At 50.0% G+C, this 22,283-nt stretch overlaps 1 protein-coding gene across 1 annotated transcript in view; it reads left to right on the top strand.

The window, feature by feature from the left end:
• The first annotated feature begins 3,847 nt into the window (after nt 1-3,847).
• Nucleotides 3,848-22,283, top strand: part of SLC6A17 (solute carrier family 6 (neutral amino acid transporter), member 17) — a 48,467-nt gene continuing 30,031 nt past the window's right edge. The window contains exons 1-2 of the mRNA XM_011969962.1: nt 3,848-4,213; nt 20,081-20,453. Of these exons, the coding sequence (XP_011825352.1) occupies nt 20,168-20,453 (286 nt within the window). The 5' untranslated portion in view covers nt 3,848-4,213; nt 20,081-20,167. The remainder of the gene's footprint in view (nt 4,214-20,080; nt 20,454-22,283) is intronic.

Raw genomic sequence — 22,283 nt, 5'->3', positions numbered from 1 at the left:
GTCCCTGAAGGACATGCTAAAGATGTGGGTGCAACTCTGCAAGCTTGAAAAGGGTGCGATTATATTTGTACTTCTAAAAGATCACTCTTGCTGCTATGTGGAGAGAAGGGAGTAAGACTGGAGTTAGTGTCAAGAAGGGACTGTGAGAGTTCAGGTGAGTGATTATTATGGTTTGGAATAGGCGGTTGGGGGCAGGAGCTGGTGGCAGCAGTATTAAAGAGAAACGACCAGATCCCAGAGGTATGTAGCAAGTAAGATCTCCAGGATTTACTGATAGATTTTATGAACTGGGGAGTCTCAAGGGTGATTATTGGGTTTTGTCTGGCTCAACTATTCACAGAACCATGGAGCACAGGAGGAGGAGTAAGAAGCCAAATGCTGACTGTTCTGCAAGGTAGATCTTTGAATGGTGAGTTCATTTCTTGAACATGTGTAGCTCTGTGGAGCAACTGGAAAGGTGGAGTTGGAGGGTGAGTATGTGGAGCTCAGAAGACTGTCTGGAATGGAGGCAGACATGCAGAAGTCATCAGTGTAGGAGATGGTCTAGGAAGGGTACAGAGTGACAAGAGGGTTGGGCTGGGAGACGTACAATACTTAAAGATCAGCAACGGAGACTGAGGGGTGAGCAGAAGGCTAGGAGGAAAACCTGGGAGTGCAGAGTTCCAGAAAGGGAGGGAAGAGAGTGTCAGAAGGAAGGAGCGGCATCCATGATAAGCATTACAGAGAGGCCACTAAGATGAGGACTGGAAGATGTCCTGTGGATTTAGTGACACTGGTGACCTTAGTGAGACACTTCTTGGCAGCATGATGGGGCAGAAGTGTGTTAAGGAGTGTGTTGGGGTGAGGAAATGGAGGCAGAGAATGCAGAAGAAATGAGGGATGAGAGCCTAGTGACTTTTTTTTTTTTTTTTGAGACGGACTCTAGTGACATTTTAAAGGAAGACATTTGCATATGCTCACGAGCTGCTAAAAAGGATCCAGGAGAAAGGGAAAGTTGATGAGACAGACAGGAGACACTGGATTAACTAACGGGTGGCTGAGGTTCTCAAGAAGGTGTGGGGCCATAGGACCCAGGGGACAGCTGGGGGCTGGTCTAGAGAGGAGAGACTCTCCCTACTGTATCTGGGGAAGAGGGAGAAGAGGGTATGTGCAGATGGAAACGGTTTAATTCTCGTTGGAAAACCGAGGGGTTTCCAAATGAAGTAAGGCAGTTCCTGAGACAGCAGGGAAGTATGCGGCATGGGCCGGGGGGCGGCGGGGGGGAAGTAGGATGAGTATTTGGGGAGAGTTCTGGTTGGAGCGGTCTTGATCAGAGTGGGGAAGTAAGTTGACCAGAGAATCATAGGGAAGTCCTTAGGAAGCATGAGGAGCCCACTTGAAGTTGGTGGCCATGAAGGCAGACGGAGATTGGGCTGTGGTGTGTTTCTGTCTAGAGAACTTGGCACATAGAAACCAGGTATTAAGTTCATTCAAGGTTGGGGTTTCACTGGGTGGATGTGATAAAAGGCAGTGAGACAAGGCATCTTCTGGTTGTCACCTTGATATCCCAAGGACATGCCATTTTCAGTATGTCCCAAATCCATTATCTCTTTACCTTATTCTCCAAATCTGCTCCTCTTTCTAAATTCCCCATCTTGGTTAATAACAATACAATCATCTAGTAATACCCCTAATAACAGTTATGTATTAAGAACATGGTATCAGATATGATAACAGATATTTTACTTTTTTTTTTTTTAGAGATGAGCACTTGCTATGTTGCCCACGCTGGTCTCGAATTCCTGGGCTTAAGCAATCCTCCCAACTTGGCCTCCTAAAGTTCTGGGATTGCAGGTATAAGCCACCATACTTGGCCAATACCAGATATTTTAGAACAATCATCTCATGATCATCATAACAACCTTATGGGGTATGTATCATTCATTTTACAGACACGGAAACAGAAGTTCAGAGAAGTTATGTCAGTAACTCAAGGTCTCTAGTAAATGGCAGTCAGGATGAAAACTTAGATCTATGAGCCTCCAAAGTCCTTCCCCTTTCCCATGGCCACATCACCTGTAAGTTCTCTTGCCTTAACACTGCCTGTCTCTGATAGGTTCCTTCCTCCCACCTCCCACACCATGTCAGTTGTCACATTCTATTTGTTCATCTCTGTCCTGTCTCTTGCTACTTCCTGCTATGCCATTCCACCCCATCTGCTTCCCTGGTTGGTTCCACCAGAATATAAACCCTATAAGGGCAGAGATAATTATCTGTCTCATATTTTGCTATCTCCTCAGGGCCTGGAACAGTGTAAAGTAACCATTAGGCTCACTAAATAGTTGTTGAAATAATTTTTCTATCGGGAGATAATTCTCTATGGGTGTCTTGTGTTCCCACAATTTTTGTGGGCAGGCGCACTGATGGCTTTTTGTTCCCATTATCTTTTGGAGGATGTTTGCATAGCAAACAGCCTCCAACGAGAGCATCTCCCTCTAGCGGAGGGCAGTTCTGTTTGCTGTCTAGTATAATAAAGATATGTCTAGGGCAAATGTCGGCCAAGTTTGCTTGCAGCACATTATAAAAGATTGGGGTTTCCTAAACTTGGAGTTCCTCAGTGTGTGTGGTCCAGTCTCATGTCCCTCCCATGGGACTTCAGAGTTAAGGGAAGGTGATCTGAATGTGAAGCTCTTGCAGCCTGCTGTGCCATGAGTAATTAAAGTCCTTTGTGTCTGGCCCAGAGTTTCCTGTCTTCTGCTGGCATCCATGAAACTGGCAGGCTAACTTAGATTGTAAGTGTAAAATCCCAGACCCTTCAGAGTTCTTGACAATGGCCCTTACCACCTTTCACTAAGACAGCTGAGACAACCTCCATCTCCCATTCCTCCCAAACACCTGCCTTGGATGCCAAAGGTCCTCTTAGTGTTCCCTAGAGGAGAGAGAATTCATCTAGACTCCCATAACAGCCACCCAAGGCCCTAGCAGGATGGCTCCTGTTTCCCTCTCTAACCTCACCTCTCATCATCCCCACCCCTGCTCCAGTTTAGGCAACCACTACCCCACCCCACGCATACGTTTCTACTCTTTTGCATCTATGCCCTTGTCATACTGTCCACTCCACAGGGGTCATCCTTCTCCCCTTCTGACTGTCCATCCGTTAGGCCAGGATCTTCCAAGAGGCCTACTCAGAAACCAGTCAGAATTTCCCTGTCACTGTCTCCCCACTTTACTCATCTTGTAGGATTCTCCAATCCTTTTGCTTTGTATTGTGAAGACCTGAGTCAACTCACACTGCCTCTCTAGGAGGTTCTATTCCCTCACCTCTGTGATCCTTTCAGCCTCTGCAGCCCCTGGCACACAGTAGGTGCTCAACAGATGAGTGATGTCCTGAAGAGTTGACCTGCACAGGGAACAGCCTTTCGGAATGGTAGGATGGATGGACAGAGGAGTGGAAGGACATCTCAAGGAAAGGGAACACAAGCAGGGAGGTGGAAATGTCCAGGGCAGGGGAAATGACCACATGAATTGAGATTGAGTTCATGAAGGAAGGCCGAAAGAGGTGAGTCTGAAAAGAACAAAGTGAGGCCCAGGGTCCAGGAGGGCTTTAACCATTGGGACCCCATTCCCCTCCCAGGGCAGAAGCCCTGACAAGGGCTCCAGGGTCTGCATCTCCTGACGAGTGGCCTCAAGAAGCTAAGCCCCCTGGCAACTCCCTCTCCCGCCCCCCGCCCACCCTCTCCGCCTACGTCGGCCATCAGAGCCTCGGTAGCTGCCCGAGAGCCTCGCATTGACGCGGGCCCGCGCGTGAGTCAAGCCTGCGTCACGGCGCCCCGCCGCCAGGGTGGCCTTTCGGAAAGCGAGGGAACAGTGCGCGCAGCGCTCCGCCCAGCTCCGTTCCGCTCCGCAGAGCCGGCGCGGGCAGGGCGCAGGGAGGGCGGCACTCGGCCCCAGTTTTCGCAGCCCCGCGTGCTCTCTGCCGTGGGACCTGGGTCCCCGCGCCGCTCCCCTGAGCCCCGAGCGCGCGGCAGGCGGGTGCCGGGTTGGGACTGGCGGTGAGGCAGGGAGTGAGGAGCGAGCCGAGTCGCGTGCGCCGCCGCGCAGCTCCGTGTCGCCCCAGCCCCAGCCGGGGGCCTGTGGCCCGCGGGAAGAGCTGTGCGTCCGCGACCCGTCGGGGACCGCAGCTGCTCGGTCGGAGTGCACGGGCCGAGTCTGCGCGACTACCCACGCGTGACAGGTGAGTCGCTGGCCGCGCCCCGCCTGGCTTTACCGGGCCGGCCACTGCAACTTTCCCTGTTCTGGCCCCGCCCCAGTCAGGGAGGGCTGAGAACCAAGGTGCGAGGCGGCGCTGCCCGGGCATCCGCCCGACCCTGCGCTGGTCCCGGGCTCCTCTCGCCGCTCCAGCCGCGGTTGCCTGGCGACGGAGCCCCGGGGCCAGCTCTCCTTCGCACATCGGGGTGCCCAGCGGCGCACGCAGGGGTTGGACACCAGGCTTCAGCTTCTGGTGCTCAGAAGGGCCCAAGAACTCTGGAGGAAATTGGGCTGACCTGCGGAGGCAACCGCCCGCGGAGAACCGGGAGGGGGCCTGCCCAGCCCAGCCACGGCTTGAAACTGCGCGCCCTGGGCGCAATTCCACTGGGAGCCTCCTTCGCAGCTGGAGACCACCAGCCCCAGCCGCTCGGCCTCAGGCCTGTGACCTTGACAGTAACATTGGCAAGCGAAGCAGAACTCTCACGTCCGAGATGAATATTTAATTCTCAGTCCTGGGGCTGGTCCTCGCTGGATTCGGAGCTAGCAGAGAGCCCTTCCTCCCTCGTGGGAAGCGCATCTGGGGAACGGAATGGCTGAGACAGGGGACGTGCGTGGGGTGCCCATCTGGAGGGGGCGCCGTCCTGGCCGGGCGAGAGGCCTCTGCTGCATTTGTGCCTGTGTGTGCCGTGTTCTGAAGCGATGCTGAATGCTCGCAGTACTACAGGGAGGGCCGCTCCCCCAGGGGCGCGGCCGCCTTGGAAAGAAGCGTAATGTTTCCTTTTAAAGCCCAGACAGCCCTGTCAGAAATCAAGTTCAGAAATCCCAAGGCCATTCACCTTACAGGACCTAGGCCCTGTCAAGTTGGCTTTAGAAAATATTTTTTGATCCCATTCCTCTCTCCTTTTTTTTTTTTTTTTTTTTCTTTTCAGAAATACTTTAACAGGCGTTTTGGATTAGGAGATTTCTAACCAGAGCTACCTTTGGGGCAATTCAGCTGTAAACTTGAGGCAGGTGGGGGTGGGTTGGGGAGACAGGGAAGTGGTAATGAGAAAGAAGATTCTTTTCCGGGCATTGTCCTTGTTAGCAGGAACTTCAGGAACAAAGACAATCCTGTAATGGCTCCAAAAAAATTCAACCAAAAGTTTAGTTAGCGCCTGTTAAGGCCTTGCTGGACACGCTCACTTACGTCTGGAGAACAAGGTCAGAGTGTGTTGAGGTTTACAGTGGGGAGTTCTTGTGTCTCGTTCTGTGCTTACGTTATCCCATGGCTCTGTGAGGCAGACAGACCCATCACCTGGGCAGGAAGAGCTTTGAGGTCACACCTGATTGTCCTTGGCCATGGCCCATCCACGGGGACCATCAGAGGCTTTAGCTCCACTGCCGGATTTTTCTCTAATGGAACATCTGTGGCTAAGTAGGTGGTTGAGTTTCAGCGAATCCCTGCAGCTCAGCCTGGAGGGTGACTCAGTGCAGGAGGCAAATCATGCCCACCAGCTCTGATTGGAGTGAATTTGTTTGGCCTGAGTCACACACAGAGTCGTGTGTCAGCTGTTTGTTAGTTGAATGGAGTTCTTTAGCAGGACTCGTGAGCAGGAATGACCTGAGCCCAAGTGTTTTGGGCAGAGGTGGGCAAGTCCTCTGAGGGAGCTAAGCACAGCTCTGGCTGCTGAGCAAGGGTCCTGGAGCTCTGACTCCATGGGAAGGTGAGCAGGGCCAGGCTGGTCTGGGCAGGGAGATGGGGAGAGGTGAAGGGAAGGGTGAGGAAAGGCTCTGTGATTGTGGTCAAAACTGGGCCCAGTGTTCTGCCATGTGCCAGTGGGGTGACCTTGGGCAAGTCACTTCACCTCGGGAGTCTCAGTTTCCTCAGTTGTAAAACAGGGATGCCTGTGATATTATTTCTGCCGGCTTATTTTGAGCCAGGTGCTAGACACAGCAGGTGCTCATTAGATGTTACTTCCCCATCCCTTCCCTTACGGGCCTTAACCAGAGGCAGTTCTTTCTCTCATTGCCCCTGCTCCATCATGAAAGGGGATGTGGGGAGACATGAAGGTTCCATGCTTCCCATGTGATTAAGAAGGACCCATAACTCAGCTTCACATAGACCTGTTTCCAACCCTCAAGTCTCCCCATGAGACCCTAAATTGGGAAGCCTGATTAAGAGCAGGATTAGTGTTGGGATAGGGGTGGGGTTCAGCTGTGCTGGGTCTGCTGGCTGCTCTTGGCCACTTGCAACAGCTCTCGGGTGACTCCAGCACAGACCTTGACTCCTTGGGGTTGTTTCTGACTGTGGCCTGGTCCCAAGCTGCTGCACCTGCTGGGTGGACTTCAGGGGTCATTTCTCTTTGTTCAGGTCTTGCCATCCTCCTTCCCACCCATTATATCCATAAAGAATTGAAAGTTACAAGAGAACTGTTCAGGAGAGCTGAGGCTGGCCTCTCCTGGAGAGGAAAGTGAGGTATGTGACTCCTGTTTTCCTGAAGGACCCTGAGTCCCTAGTTTTCTCTGTCTGTAAAATGTCCAGATTTGGTGCTGAGCTGAGATGTGTGTGCCTTAAGAGTGAAGGAAATAAGGGGATCCCCACTGCAGCAAGAAAGAAGCCATGCTGGGTCAGGGGACTCCAATCTGCTACTGGCAATGTGTGTGTGTGTGCACGCGCGCACTCGCGTGCACGTGCATTGCATTCACCATTCATTCTGGAGCCAATGCCCTCCCCATTGGATCCAGGAGCAAATTCCAAGGATGACAGAAACAGAGATGAGAAGATTCCAGAGAAGCAGGTTCCTTCTGCCTGTGTACCCTCCCTTCCTTTATACTCCTTTTCTGTCCAGGTTTGCTGCAGCAGGACAATTCATCATTAATCCCTTTAAAGCTGCTAAGATAAGCAGCAGAATAGTTTGAAGGGAAGATGGATTTAAGCTTTTTTGCTAGAACTAGCTCTGAGTTATCACTCGCTCCCAGGCTGAGCTACAAGAAGTCGTCACAGCCAAACATCTGGAGCACCAGGATGGGGGAAAAAACCTGTCACCTCAGCCCCTGTGTTTCCCTTCCCTGACTGATGTTGCTGGCTGCCAGAGGTCAGAAGCACAGTGCCATAGGTAGAACTGATTGCTAGAGCACTATCCCAAACTCAAGTGAGGCAGTGATCTGTGAGGAAATGCCTACTTTGCATGCTTTTAGGAGGGGCGAGTGCAATTCTGGATTCCAGTAGCTCACACTGTGCTTGGCACAAATTGATAATATCCAGTTGCTTATTGAGGCTTCTGTGCTGCGCTAAGTACTTTATTCCCAGACCATCTCATTTAATCTTCACTACAATCCCAGGAGACAGATATTGCTATCTCCAGTAAAATTTAAATTTAAGATTGTAAAATTTAAGGTTCAGAGAGGTTAAATGATTTGTTCAAGGTCACACAGGTAATGAGTGGCGACCAGAGAATTGGAACTCTATCAGTCCAAACTTCATGTTCCTAACCTCTATGTGATACTTTTCCACAATACATTCTTAATAAATGCTGACAACCTAGGCATTTACCCAAACAAGATTGTCTAGAGCTGTGGGTCCAGTTTTTTTTTTTAAGTTAATGCCCCGGGAAAAGGGGAAATGGGCCTGTACTAATTGGAAATTGGTGGAAAACTAACATAACCAAATGTCCAAGGTTTGGGGAATATGGTATTTGGCTCCAGGTGGGTTGAAATCCAGAAAAAGATCCCAGGCTCCATCTTGGTGCTTTCTTGTCCTTTCCCTGTCCTTCTCTTCCTGACCTCTGCTGCCCTTGACCTCATTCCCTTAACATTTGTCCAAGCTAGGGGTTCGTGTGTAGACCAGTGAGAGGAGTCAGAGCCGGGTGGATGTTGCCCTGAGAATTTCTGCATATGCAGAATCAAGGACGGCCACTTGCTGATGGGAGCTTGGCGGGTCAGGTGTCTCTGCTGGAGAGTGTATGCCAGGGATTTGTAGCCGTTTCTGGTGAGGCCCCAGACCCCAGAGAAAAACTGTGAACACTTCAAGGTTATTTACAGCGGCTGCTGGCAGGGCTGCTTGGGGAGATGCCACTTGCTTCTTCCTGGTCTTGTCCCATGGAAAGCCCACTTTCTCCTCACTCCAAAACTCTGCCACGCGTGTCCGTGGCCGTTCTGGGAAACATGGCACCTGATTCCTCCAGCTTCTCTGTCTCTTCTCTTTCTCTGAAAAATCGCCATCCCCAGAACAGGTCCATGCTGTCCTAGCCTGCCCATCATCTCCAAACCACCTGAGATCTCAGTGGGGAAGTTCCTGAAGGTGGATAACTGAATGTAAGTATTAATGTTCCTCACTGGCAGTGGACGAAGAGGACTTCCCAGAAACCCTTGCTTCATAGGCAGCCATTTTGTGGAGATAAGTCCGTTGATAATTCTCATTCTCTTCCTCCTCCTCCCATGAGTGATTCTTAAAACATTGCTCATTTATGGGCAAATCCAGTTTTTTTTTTTAATATATAGTTAAACATTCAATATGTACAGAAAATTAACATGTGAGAACATAAGCTCAGATGCAATATGAATTACTGTATACACTTAGTCTCATGTTCAGAACCAGGTGTGTTTTGTTAGAGAATAATTCTGGGTCAGGTGAGTCCTAGGCTTCCTGAGTCCCCAGCTAGGGAGTTGAGGCACAAAGCCCTGTCCATTCTATGTCCTCTTGTGGAGTGGGAGTGAGGCACATATAGAGTCAGGGGAGTGAGTACACCAGCTCACAGCTCATTAGCTGCAGTTGTCCCACTGAGCTGCCACTCTGCCTTCCCGAGCCTACCTAGCAGTTTATTTGAAGATAACAAGTTGCCTGTCACTGTACGCCATTGTTTCTAATTACTGGTTTAATTAGAATTTCTGCTGAATTCTGTGTACCACTAATTTACCACCTTCTATTTTGCTTACAAATGGAATTCACTGGTCCACACCCAAAATTCTGCCAGTTACATTTTTCTTTAATTACAAGATTCCTGGGTTCCTGAGGCTTTGAATCCCACACCAGCTCTAAATGGGGCAGAAGCAATGTTTGCTAAAACTACCTTGCAAGAGGAATGAATAGTCACTCCATAGGGTGGTTAAAGAATGTACTGCCAAGTGAGTATTCATTGAGGACATGGGTCTCCCTTACTTTGCCCAGATCTAAAGGAAGAAGAGCAGATGTTCTGTACTGCGTGTGCAACCTGGGGCTGGCTCTCAGAATGACCGGGTGGGCGCTGTCCATGGTCCTGCCACACTACAGGGGCCATCTGCCTGCTAGTAATTTGGGACTCCAAAGAACAGCTGGAAGGAATCTCCTTGACCAGTTCCCCAAATTGCTTTATATTGTGAGTTTTGGAAGAGAACTCAGTCAAGTGAGGAAGATCCTGATCTCTAGGAGAAATGGTAGTAGATGGGTTCAGTCCACGGTTGACTTCCTGAACGTATCATTTTGCAAGGCTGCATGGAGCACTGCAGAACTTCCCAACCAGTGCTACAGATGGGTAACATGTGGCTCAGAAATAATGATGCCCTCATTCCTTGGAGTAGCCTGGGATGGCCTACCATGGTGGCATCCCCTCTATGTACCCCAGTGTGCCATGCTAATGTTATTTTCTGTGTCATGACATGCAAAAGATCGGAACGTACCAGTATGTCAGAAAGAAAATAGCTACAGTTTGGTAGATGACAGTCTGAATCCCTGATCTTCCATTGTATGGCTGGGTAATCTTGTACATGATAGAGGCTTCTTTGTCTTGAAGATAAGAATTGTATTTTATCTCAAGTTGTTGTGAGGATAAATAACATATGTAAGCACAGTGGGTCACCTGTGGCTTGTCCCAGTAGGATGCTTTTCTGCCCAACACTCTACAGAGCTTCACTGAAGGCTGGTGAGGAAAGAGACATAAACCCTTCTCATTTTCAGGAAAGAGACATCATGTTGGGACTGTAATTAAGGGTTTCTGATCACTATTCCTTCAAGAGCTCTTCAGCAGTCCGTTTGGTAACTCAGGTAATTGGACACCCTTGGTTCCCTCTGTCTCTTTCTGAGACAACAGAAAATAGTGGTTTTAAGACAATCCAGGTCAGATGATTTTTGGCAGATGCCGTGAGGAGTCATCTGTCCCCATGGTGGTCCCCCCATAATGAGGAAAGAAGGGAATGAGGCTTTCATTAGTTGTTCCTGGACTTTTATATGCATATCTGGTCTTTAAAATTTTTCTTTTTCCAAACTGGTATACTCTCATGGGTCCTTTATCTGTCTGAGACCTGGTGTGCCCCTCAGCACCTCAGGTCCTCAGTTTCCCTTTCTCTTCAAAACTCAAGTCTCATCTACAGCCTGATCCACATCACCAATATTGCTTACATACCCTCCCTGTTTCTTCACTTGTCCTACTAGCAGCCATTGATCCCTATAAAAATAGTCAGGTCAGGCGAGGCGTGTTGGTTCATACCTGTAATCACAGCACTTTGGGAGGCCAAGGCGGGTAAATCACGAGGTCAGGAGATCCAGACCATCATTGCCAACATGATAAAACCCCGTCTCTATTAAAAATACAAAAATTAGCCAGGTGTGGTGGCCTGCGTCTGTAATCCCAGCTATTCAGGAGGCTGAGGCAGGAGAATTGCTTGAACCTGGGAGGCGGAGGTTGCAGTGAGCCGAGATTGTGCCACTGCACTTTAGCCTGGGCAACAGAGCAAGGCTCCATCTCAAAAAAAAATAAATAAATAAAAATAAAAATAGTCAAGTCACGTTACTCCCCTGCTTGAAAACCTCCAATAGCTTCCTATTAACCTTGAAAGAAAACCCGAACTCCTTTCCATGCTTCATGAATCCTGCCTGCTCTGAACACTCACTGTCTTCCTAGCCCAGCACCTCCCACTCTTCTGTTTTTCAGGGTGCTCTAGGCACGTGGCCGTCTGTCTGTTCCTTGTACTCACCAGGCATTCAGGTCCTGCCTCAGGGCATTTGCACTTTCTGTTCCCTCTGCTCTGAATGCTTTCCCAGGACATCCACATGGCCCACTCTCTCACTCTGTTCAAGTCTTTATGTCACCTTATCGGAGCATGCTTCCTTCGCCCCATCTCTGTTGCAGCATCCCTGCTGTGCTCCACCCCCTCATACTCTATACTGTATATGCTTATTTGATATACTTATATATACTATCAGATATAGTGTATGTTTGTATGTATAAATTATATATTTGTCTGATTTCTATTTGTCCCTCTGCACTAGAATATAAATCCCATGGGGCAGGGACATTATTTGCTCTGTTCTCTGTTGTACTAGAACAGGGCCTAGCACGTAATGTTCAGCAAATATTTGTTGAAAGAAGTAAAGGAAAAGAAGGAAGGAAAGAGATTTAAAAAACAGCAAGAGGAATATTTTAAAATCTCATATTTTAGCAGTACCTCTAGTTTATAGGAGTCGCTGGGCTCTATTCTCCTTCCAGGCCAAAAGGGGAGTAGAAGTCGGAGAACTGAGCCTCAGCATCCCCTGTCAGCCCACTGTGTCCTTGGGCTCACACGTGCATGTCCCACCCAGCTCCAGGGCATTGTGGAATGTGGGTGAGTATGCCTTGATTCCTGGCTAAGCCCATTTCCCACATGTTCTCACGTGAAGGTGGTAGTTGGCACTGGTTGATGGCATGCCCAGAGGGCCTGGCCTGAGTTGAGCACAACTCTTGTGTTACCTCATTTTATACTCATGACAAGCCCACAAGGTGTAGCATCCTTCATTCCTATCTCTTCGGGTCCAGAAGGTAAAGCCAAGAGGGGTTATGTATTTTCCCAAAGACTAACATCTCATAAATGGCAGAGCAGGACTTTAGGTTTTCCTGGCTCTGAAACCCATGATAGCATTGAGGTTGAGAGTCAGGCTCCAGGGTCAGTCTGTCAGTGCAGATCCAGGGGCTTTGGATGACTTGCCTTATTTCATCAACTCCAAAATGTATATTTTTGCACATTACCACATCTTAAAATCAGGACATGACATGCAATCAATAGCTGTTTCAACATGGCTGTGGGTCTATGACAGCTCACCCTAGTTGGGTAGAAACCTTCGATGGATCCTTTCTGGTAAGTTCAAGAAAGTGCTAGCATCACAGGATCCTAGATGCAATGAAATATAGGTAATTATCCCTCTGAGCTTCCATGTCTTCATTCGTAAAATGGGAATAACAGTGGTATCTACCTGTTATAATTACTGGCAGGATTAAAGGAGCTAATATCTGTTTGGTGCTCAGCATGGTGGTTGCCACAGAGATGGGACTCAAGAATTATGGCCTATGTGCTGTGTTATCATTGTTATCCCACTCTGCCTTCAGAAGTTCCCCCAGTGGATCCCTCAGCACCTGAATTCCAGTAAAGAGAGAATGCATGGATTGCCAGGGGATGGGTCCTGGGGCTGCCCTTGTTTACATGCACACAGAGCATGCGTTCTCCCACGTGAGATGGTAAAATGGAACCACAAGATCTGTTTGCACTGGCCACACCCACATTTTTCAGTGCCAGTTCCTCCCCCTCTGGACCATCTGCCCCCTTTCCTGCTTCCCTTCCTTCTTGACTAAGAAAACAAGATATCGACTGAAGAGAACAGACTCGGCAAATGCAACAGGAAGGTAAGAAAGGGCTGCATAAGGTGCCACTGGCTCCTCGGCTAGATTTCTTGTTTGGAATGGTCCCACAAGTCCCAAGCCATGCTGTGCCCACCCAAAGATGATTTCCCTGAGGTGAGGATGGATTCTGTCTACAAAGTAGGGAAGGTACAGCACAAATACTGGCTCTTTTGAAAGTGGCAAAAAGTCACAAAGGGATGGCCAGGTTTCTTAGTGTATCCTGGCTTTCAAACTGTCACTTGGGGCATCCTTGGGGCATGATATGGTCTTGGCATCAGAATATCGCATCAGGAAATGGAAAAAACTGGGAGCTGGAAAAACACATCAGACTCCAGAAACTTTGGGGAGTTCAAAAATGGATCAATTCATTTATGTACTCATTCAATTCAATAATGTCATATTTATCATGCTCATATTATAATAAGATACCAGAATTTGGCCTTGCAGAAGCAAAGATGGTGTCAATTGAGGTATGAGATGGAAAACACAAACCCAACAAATCTGTGAAATGGAGTAAAAAAAATCACCACTCTGTTCATTTGACTATTCAATGAGCTTTTGTTTCTCTTTCTCCTTCCATCCATGTGGTAACCAGATGCAGCTGGTAGGTAAGCAGGCAAGCACAGCTCCTTATTTTACAGATGGCTTCCAAGTCTTGGGGCTCTCCCCATGTGTGCTACAGGGATGCACTGGATTAGAGTCCCCCTGGCTGGGACATGCAGACTTCCGGTAGGTTCAAATGTCTCTCTAGTCACTGCTGTTAGTGTTTTACCCTACCTCTTTGTTTCAAAGGTGAGGCAGTAGTAAGATTTCTACATGAGAAGCAGATTGTTCTCAGAGGATTGGAAGGCAGGGACACTGGAACACCTGTAAATACCATGTTGTGCCCACAGATAATCTGTGTGTGTGAGGCACTGGGTGGGTAGGAGCAGTGAAGGGTGGGCACCAAGCTGAATGCACCTTCGATCCTGCCTCGAGGAGCTTGCTGTTTAGAAAAGGGATCAGGCATAACGACAACTGGTTGTACCAGACAGACAAATAGTAAAATAGTGTAACAGAGTGTTACGAGGAGTGTGCTGAGAAGGGCAGAGCGTTAATGCTCACTCACAGATGTGCAGGAGCTGTCATAGAGGCGAGGGGACCTAGAAGGCTTCAGCTGTCAGGGGATGGGAAGTGGTTAGTCTAGAGTGAGTGGTGAGTGGGCTGGGAGGAAGTGGAAGCTGAGGCCCAGGAGATAGAGCAGGCCCAAATGCCTTGGAAAGGGCCTTGGGCTCCCTTCAGTAGGCAGTGGGAGTGGGGCGGCGTGGCATTTCCAGAAGATGCCACCGAAGGCAATGTGTAGGATGCTGGTGGGGAAAGTGAGCTGGGAGCCTGCTGCAGGCATCTAGCCAGAGAGCAGGCTTGAACTAGAGCAGGCGGTGGGAAGAGGACAGAGCTGAGCACACTGACAGGACTTGTGACCTGGGTGGGGGTGGAGGAAAGAGAAGTCAAGAAGGGTGTGGGGTCCCTGCCTGTGTCCTGGGCCAGAACATCCAGGGGCAGAAGCCTCCAAGTCAAGGCCAGGCTCTGTCAGGAGCAGTTTGCCCCAGGTGACTGTCAGAGGTTTTAATAAAACAATTAAAAATAATTTGTGTCTCTGATAACAGTCCGGCCTGTTTTGGGCTCAGTAAAAGCTCAGAGGCTCTGAAGTAATTAGGAGAACAGTTTGGGCCACAACTGCCTGTCATGAAGAAACCAGGAAGCTGCCAAGCTTTCTCTGACGTGGCTCCTACTCACTGCCGATTCTACCTGAGTTAGATGTTGGCTTTGAGGTCCTGAGTAGGGACCACTTCCACTGCTCTCCTCTTCTTGGGGGCTCTTCAGGGTGCCTGTTGGAACACCCTGAAGAGGTACTTTTTAAGGATGTGCTTGGCCACAGCCACTCTTTCCAGAGCCACAAGACCCAAGGGTAGCAGGGTGAGGAGCATGGGCAGGGGCTGGGCAGGGTGGGCCTGTGGTGTCTGTGGTGGTTGTAGTTAGGTGACTGCCTGCTTCCCCAAAATGGTGGCTCCCCCACTCACCTCCCCTGGGGAGTCTAACTCGGAAAGTAAATGATTCTCTTTGTCCTTTGAGTTACCTGAACCTCCCTAGCAAGAAACACCCCAAGCCCAGGAGGCGGGTGCTCAGGGAGCTGCCTCCATCATTACAGAAGGGCCCCGCTTCCCTTCTCCTCCGTGGCTGCTGTCAGCTCCAGGCTTTGTCCTGGTGCCAGGGTGAGAGCAGCCATTCCCCACCACCTTGAGCTAATTGCCGGATGCTATGCTTGAAAAATTTTCATGGAGACCTCACCCCTCTGGCAGGAGATATTTTTACCTGTCTGCCTCCCAGTCACACTATTTTTTCTCCTTTCAAGAAGATTCGCAGTTCACTTGCTCCGACCTGTTTCTCTCGCAGGAGCTATTCTGAGCTGCAAGCCACCTCTGTTGCTAAGTGACAAGCTGGCACCGAGGGCTTGCTCAGCACTCGCGCCCCTCTGCGCTGTGCTTTCAGGGACGGAGGCACTCCTTTCAGAGAGTACCTTGCAGCTTCATCATCCGACGTGTTGCTCATGAAAGTCACTTCACAACCCACCCCAGCTACTACGGGGGGATAATTAGAATACAGCTGGGCTGTCTGTCACCACATCTCTACCGTGCTCCAGTGGGCTCTCAGCTGATGGAGGGCGGCAGGGCAGATAGAACTTACCTTTCGCATCCACTGTCACAGGTGCCTGGGGCAGGTGGCTCCTTGCTCACACCCACAAGCGGGAGGGACTCGCAGTGGATATATGCTAGAGCTGAAAGGGGTCTTGGAGGCCATCTGTGCCAACCCATTTTACACACAGGAAAACTGAGGTCTGGGGAAGTTAGGGCAATGGTACCAGTTTGCACAGTAGGTTGGTCAAGCCCAGTACCTAGCTGGCCTGCTGATGTCTGGATCGTGGCTGGTTCCATGAGATGCATGGATATGGAAAGCGAGGAATCGCCCCTCTCAGGGTCCTTCTCTGATCCTGATGCTCCTCACAGACAAGGCTTTGGGGTCATTGGCTGGGTACACTTTGGATTTCCAGGCCCTGCCTGCTGTAAAAGCTGACCTTTCACCGGCACATGGCTTCAGGGAACTGGGGGTGGGGCAGGGAGGGTTGTTCTAAGTCACAGCCTCCGCTGGGGTATGAATTGAATGAGAGCTGAAGAAACGGTACCATTTGTGAGCGCCTCTTGGGTGCTGCAGGGTTCTAAGACCAGTACAACGTATCCTCCTCACAGTACGGTGAGGTAGGCACCACTGGCACCCTCCCTTGACATATGAGGAAACTGCAGCTCAGGGAGGCTAGAAAAGTTGCCCAGGCCAGGTGGCTGGCACGCAGTGAGCCAGGGTTGGAACCCAGGCCGTCTTACTCCCGAGCAGGATCACCAACCCAGGTTGTAAAAAATAAAAAATGGTTTTAAGTGGTCTCAAGCTATTCCAAATATGAGGTACATTTTAATAACAATAATGCTTAACTTTTACTGCAGGCCTTGTTTTTATTAATAATAATATTGCTGGTCTTTCGGATCCAGGCTGGGAGCCGTGGGACCTTTGTCTGGCTTTCTTTGACACTGGGGTATGGTGTGTGGTAGGACTTTCTAGGGGCTGCCCTAGGTGGACACCAGTTCTGGAGAAGAAAGTGGGCATCACTGAGGTGGTGCAGGATGCTTCTCTCCACCCGCCTCCGCTCCCACGGTCAGCTCTCTTTGGCCTTTCTTGAGAAGAAATGGGATTGACGGGATCAAATATCAATATGGGGACTTACATATTTTTTAAATGTGTAAAGGTAAACAATGCAAGACTTCCAGGCAGTGGCTGCTACCATTTGGGTCCTTTCTGTGTGCCAAGCTCTGTGCCAGGCACTCTGTGTGTGGCCGCTCCTTGGACCCTCACAGCAGCCCTCCCTGGGAGATGAGAGGCGTCATTAAATGCAATCTTTTCACCCATGAGGAAACGGATGCTCACATAAATAAAGTGCTGTGTCCAAGAGAACACAGCTAGTGTGTGGCCAAGGCCTCAGGGCTGCCCACCTCCCTCAGAGCGCCAGCCCCAGTCCTCACACACAGCACGGCCACGCTCCTCCCTCCCCAGTGCATTTCTCCCCGTCTCTGCCTCTCATTCTGCCCCGCAGCTCTGGCCACCTTGCTGTTCCTGGAATTCCCAGGGCTGCTTCCTTTTTGGGAGCTTTGTGTCTGCTGTTCGCTCTGCCAGTGCTCTTTCCTGTTATTCACGCCTCTGCTCAAATGTCACCTCCTCGGAGATGCCCTTCCTGACTGCCCCCCCAATCCCTGCATCCAGCATAAAAGAGCTGCCTGCCAGCTTGCTGCACCCCTCCGGTGTGATTTTCTTTACAGCGTTTATCACCCCTGGCCATTATATTACACATCGATTTCTTTAGTATTTGGCCCTTCCACGTGAAATGCAAACTCCACAAGAGGAGACAGTTTGCCTGTTTTGTTTGCTGCTGTATCCCTCACCTAGAACAGAGGCTGGCATATAGGAGGCACTCAGGAAATGTATGTCAGGTGAGTGAGTGAGTGAATGAAGTCTCAACTCCAGGTCTGTCCGGCTTCACAGTCCATGCCTCACACTCCCACACCCAGTGGTCTTCTCCCTGTGTCCCCCACCCCTACTGAGTCTGACTCTGTCCCAGACAAGGCTCTGATCAGGGTGTTAGGAGAACCTGAGTAGCTTCGGGCAATTCAGTTCCTCTCTCTGGGCCTCAGTTTCCTCAGAGATAAAATGGGAACATTGAGCTGGACAATTGCTAGGTCCCTTAAGCTTTAATTTCTGAGTCTGACCCTGCTGTCACCTGGGCATATTCACTGGACACAGAGGGTTCCAGTCATGACTGCAGCCCAGCCCAGTGCCTCAGCCTGGAGGTTTGTACAAGCCCTTTGCATCCTGCAGACCTAATGGCACAGGAGTCCTTGGGCCCCCATCCCTCAGTGTGGGATGCGCATGGCATCAGTGACATCTTGGGAAAAAGGAGGAAGCTCGTGTTAGCTGATGCTCTGTGGTTGCCGGATGCTGCTGTAGGTATCCTTCTCTGGTTTACCAGAATGTCCTTGAGTCCTCCTTGTTTAAAATGATGCTTTTTTTTTCCTCCCAGCCCTTTCTCATCTTGGTGACCGAAGCTGCCATTCACTAGGCTATTTATGGAGAAACATGTGCTCCAGTTGGTCAGCAGCAAGATAAATTCTGCAGACTTGCAGGAAACCCCCTTGGTTTTCTCTAGTTGTGGCTTGATGATCAGTAAATCATACCTAATGCACTGCAGATTGCTCTGCTCAAACTCTGCTGCAGGCAGAGCGGCCGAAGACAGGCTCTGAGCCAAGGAACCCTAGTGATTGTAGGCTCCAGAGGGACCCCCACCCTCTTCCCAGATCTCATCTTTAGTAACAGCTCTGGATGTAAGCTGTAGGGGAGGGGGAGATGCCTTGACAAGCAGCCATTTCTCTGTTTGCACGCCCTGCAGACGGGGGACCTGCTGAGTGAGGAGAGGAGCCCATGCTGGCAGCCCAGGCAAGGACACAGGCCTCTCCATTGCGTAACTCCTAGGGCCGCACTTCACTTGTGTAGCACAAGCAACACAGCAGCCCTGCGGGGGGAGGCTCAGGGCTGAAAGTTCTACAGATGCGCAAGTGCCACCCATGGGGCACCCTTCAGGACACAATGGAGTGTTCAACTTACCCGCTGTGAAGTGAGTCCCAGCAGGGAGCTTGTTATAGGGAATTCTGTGGTCCTCTAACCGGGCTGGCCCTGTCATCGATACTCCAAAGCCGAACCCTGTCTATTCTTGAGGTGTGAGGGGGCAGTCACTAAGACTCACTGTCCCCTTGGAAGAGGAGGGTAGCAGGTGTCACCTGCTAATGTGGTCCAAGACCTGGCTGAGGGAGGGCTAGCCAACCCCATAAACCTCCCAGCTTCATTACATGTGTAACAGGGCCTGGCTGGCAGGTCTCCTTGACAGTCAGGCCTTGGCTGTGGTCAGCCAGGAGGTCTGGGTTGAGGCTGGCAGGACCGACAGGCCTGGCCCTTGTACTGCACAGCAACCTTGCCTGTGCCATTCAGGTGGCACGCACCTACGAGGAGAACAAACAGGGAGCCCAGCTTCCAGAGACAGCTCTTTCCCTTAATAAAGTAATTACAGAGCTGGGTAAGTTACATCCCTAGAAAGATGCAGGGCAACCGCAGACTGGGGTGTGTATGTTTAATTTTAAATCCTCCAACCTTCCCTTAATGAGGGGGTGCCTTCAAATGTAACAGAATGGTGGAATTCTTCAAAGGCTTCATTTTCTTGGTGCTTTATTTCTTTAAGGGAAAGCATGAAAGACAAATGAGGACTGGCAGGAGCAGGGGAGGGTTTTGCCTCCCCCGCCCGTGTTGTGCAGACATTATCTGCTGTAAAACTGTCGCCGAAGGATGGAGAACCAGCTCTTGGCTGCAGAAGTCCTCAGATAATGTCAGTGCTGAGCAATGACCCAAGATTCGTTGGCACTGAGCAAACAGCTTTTGGCTTCTGGTGCCAGAATCTTTAGCTAAGCCTGGTTAGCCACTCCGGCCAGGGGAATGGAGATGCCATAGGCACTGGTGTCCAGGGGCCCCATGGTGATGGCTCAAGAGCCCTTTTTTTTTTTTTTTTTCAAATGTTAATATCCCTTTTAATCACCTGGGGATCCTGTAAAAAGGCAGAGATTGATTCAGGAGGTCTGGTGCAAGCCTGAGATGCCGCATTTCTAACCAGTTCCTGATATAATCCGTGCATTTTGAATGAAAAGGCCCTAAGGAAGGCAGGCACTGGCTTCCATGGCTCCCACCAGGTAGTTTTGGCTGAGCAGAACACCTGGAAAGGGCTGTATGGGCCTCCAGAGGGGCTTGAGCACTCTAAGCTCTGCAGTATGGAAGAGAGAAATGTCTTCAAGAAACGATCTACTTGGGTTTGGCGTATGGCTTTGCCTCTTTTGCCCCTTTAGGTTTACTTTTCAAATAATGCTCGGGTAAAGCCTGTGGAGAAACTGAGTCTGTAGGCCTTGAGCTCCTCACCGGGCAGCCCCTGATGGGGAGGGAGGGCAAGCTCAGTATTTGAGGCCCTTGACCTGCCTCAGAGTGTGATGGGGAGTTGATTTGGGTTGTGTCCACGTTGGGCTCCTGAGCTTCCTAGTGTGGTCAGATAATCCTCTCCTGCTCTCCTGGTTTCCTAGGTCCCTGGATGAGAAGGAGCTGACAGCAGCTGAATTGCATCTTCTCTGTGTGCTGGGGAGCAGGGCTACACGCCCCAGGTGGCATCAATGCCGAAGAACAGCAAAGTGACCCAGCGTGAGCACAGCAGTGAGCATGTCACTGAGTCGGTGGCCGACCTGCTGGCCCTCGAGGAGCCTGTGGACTATAAGCAGAGCGTACTGAATGTGGCTGGCGAGGCAGGCGGCAAGCAGAAGGCAGTGGAGGAGGAGCTGGACGCAGAGGACCGGCCGGCCTGGAACAGTAAGCTGCAGTACATCCTGGCCCAGATTGGCTTCTCTGTGGGCCTTGGCAACATCTGGAGGTTCCCCTACCTGTGCCAGAAAAATGGAGGAGGTAAGGGACAGCTCTGCCTGCATCAGGGGTCCCCTGCAAATAGGCCGGGCTGAGGGTGAAAAAGAACACCCCTTTGCTGAGGCAGAACTGGAGCCCTTGTAGGTTGGAGCTCAGGATTCCAGAGTAAGATGCCCCAGGAATGGCTATAATGATGGTTAGTAGCTACCAAGAGACTACAGGACATGATAAGAAAGTGGGCTCTGGCTCCAGACTGCCTGGGTTCAGATTCCAGCCCTGCCAATCAAATTTTGGACCTCCTACAAATTGCTTAACCTCTCTGTGCCTCATCTGCAAAATGAGAATAATAGCAGTTCCTGCCTTACAGGATAGTTGGGAGGATTAAATGAGCTTTACGTGCAGAATGGGCAACACACGACCGGACACGGTAAGGGGCACCTGTTGGCCATTATTACTAAATGCTTACGAGGTGCTAGGCACTGTTCTAAGGGCTTAATGGATATTAGGGCTAAGTGCCTGAAGCTGCTGATATTTGAGCATCTTAGAACAACCAAAGCACCAATTTTATGTGATTCAACCATCGAATCTTCCCAACAGCCTTATATGAAGGAGTTGTTAGCATCTTTGTTTTAGAGACTACAATACTGAGTCACAAATTGGTTAGATAACTTGTTCAAGATTGTGTGTGACCAAGGTTACAGCTAGTGATAAAGTCAGGATTCAAACCTGGACAGGCTTGCCCAGAGCCTGGGCACTTAGCCTCCACACCTACTGCCTCTGGGTAAGAGGGGCCTTCACACTGTCCCCTAGGCTTGAATCCCTCTTGAGGATGTTGCCCCTGGTATCAAACCACTACCACCACTTCCAGCCCCCAGGAATTGTCCAAAGGCAGCTTTTCCTGAAACCAGGGATCAACTAACTAAAAATAAAGAAAACCCAATAGGCTGGAAACAAAGAGATTTGCAAGCCCAGACCTCTGGTCCTGAGAAAGTCAACTAGCGAGAGCTCTTGTGTTCCTGAGTCCCTGTGCCTGGTGTGGCATGCTCCAGCCTGTTTGGTGGCCCCAGCTTGGCAGGCATTTTACTCCAGCTCCTTCCTTCCTTCCTTGGTTGTGGAACTCTTGCCATGTAGCCTCTTCCAAAGACGTAGTCCCCTCCTCTCCAGGATGCGCCTTTCCCTAGTTCAGAAGGCCACGTTTGACTGGGAGGTTTCTCCTCCTTTCCAGTTTCTTTTGAAGGGCAGGGAGTGAGAATGCCCACCTGAACTCTTGTGATTGAATTAGGCCAAAGGCTTCCATCTTTCCCCCATAGCAAGCTATATTAGCTGCATAGTCTCCTTGCTTGAAAGATCTTTTTTACTTTTTAATAAGTAGCTGTCGATCAGAGCTTGTGGCCTGCGTGGCATGATAACTGAGTTGATATAAGACTAGCCCAAAGCAAAGATATAAAAGTGTATGGTTTCCTTATGCACTGTGAGATGTCGAGAAGAGCTCCAAGGCGCCTAAAATGACTTCAAAGGACATGTGGCATTGGAGGACTTAGCTGGGAATCTCTAACCTTGTTCTTTCTGGCTTAGATGATCAGTTCTGCCTGGGCACTTGGTGATGAATTAGAGTCCCTTTCTATACCACACACAAGCACTCACACCCAGGGCGGTGTTCTTGCCACAGTCTGACTGTTCACAATGACACCAGTCACCATGGCACCAGACATAAAGAACTACCCTAGAGGAAAAGCATTGTCAGTTCTCAGAATTCTGAGCTTTCCATTCCACATTCCTGCCTTCCTTTTTCTATCTTCTCTGATTCCTGCAATCCCTTTTTATATCTACCTTTAACTGTCCCATATTTTTACAGGTTTTTTTTTTTTTTTT

The sequence above is a fragment of the Mandrillus leucophaeus genome, unplaced genomic scaffold (genome assembly GCF_000951045.1).
Source record: "Mandrillus leucophaeus isolate KB7577 unplaced genomic scaffold, Mleu.le_1.0 Scaffold921, whole genome shotgun sequence".
NCBI lineage: Eukaryota > Metazoa > Chordata > Mammalia > Primates > Cercopithecidae > Mandrillus > Mandrillus leucophaeus.
This window is presented reverse-complemented; position numbering and strand designations above follow the sequence as displayed.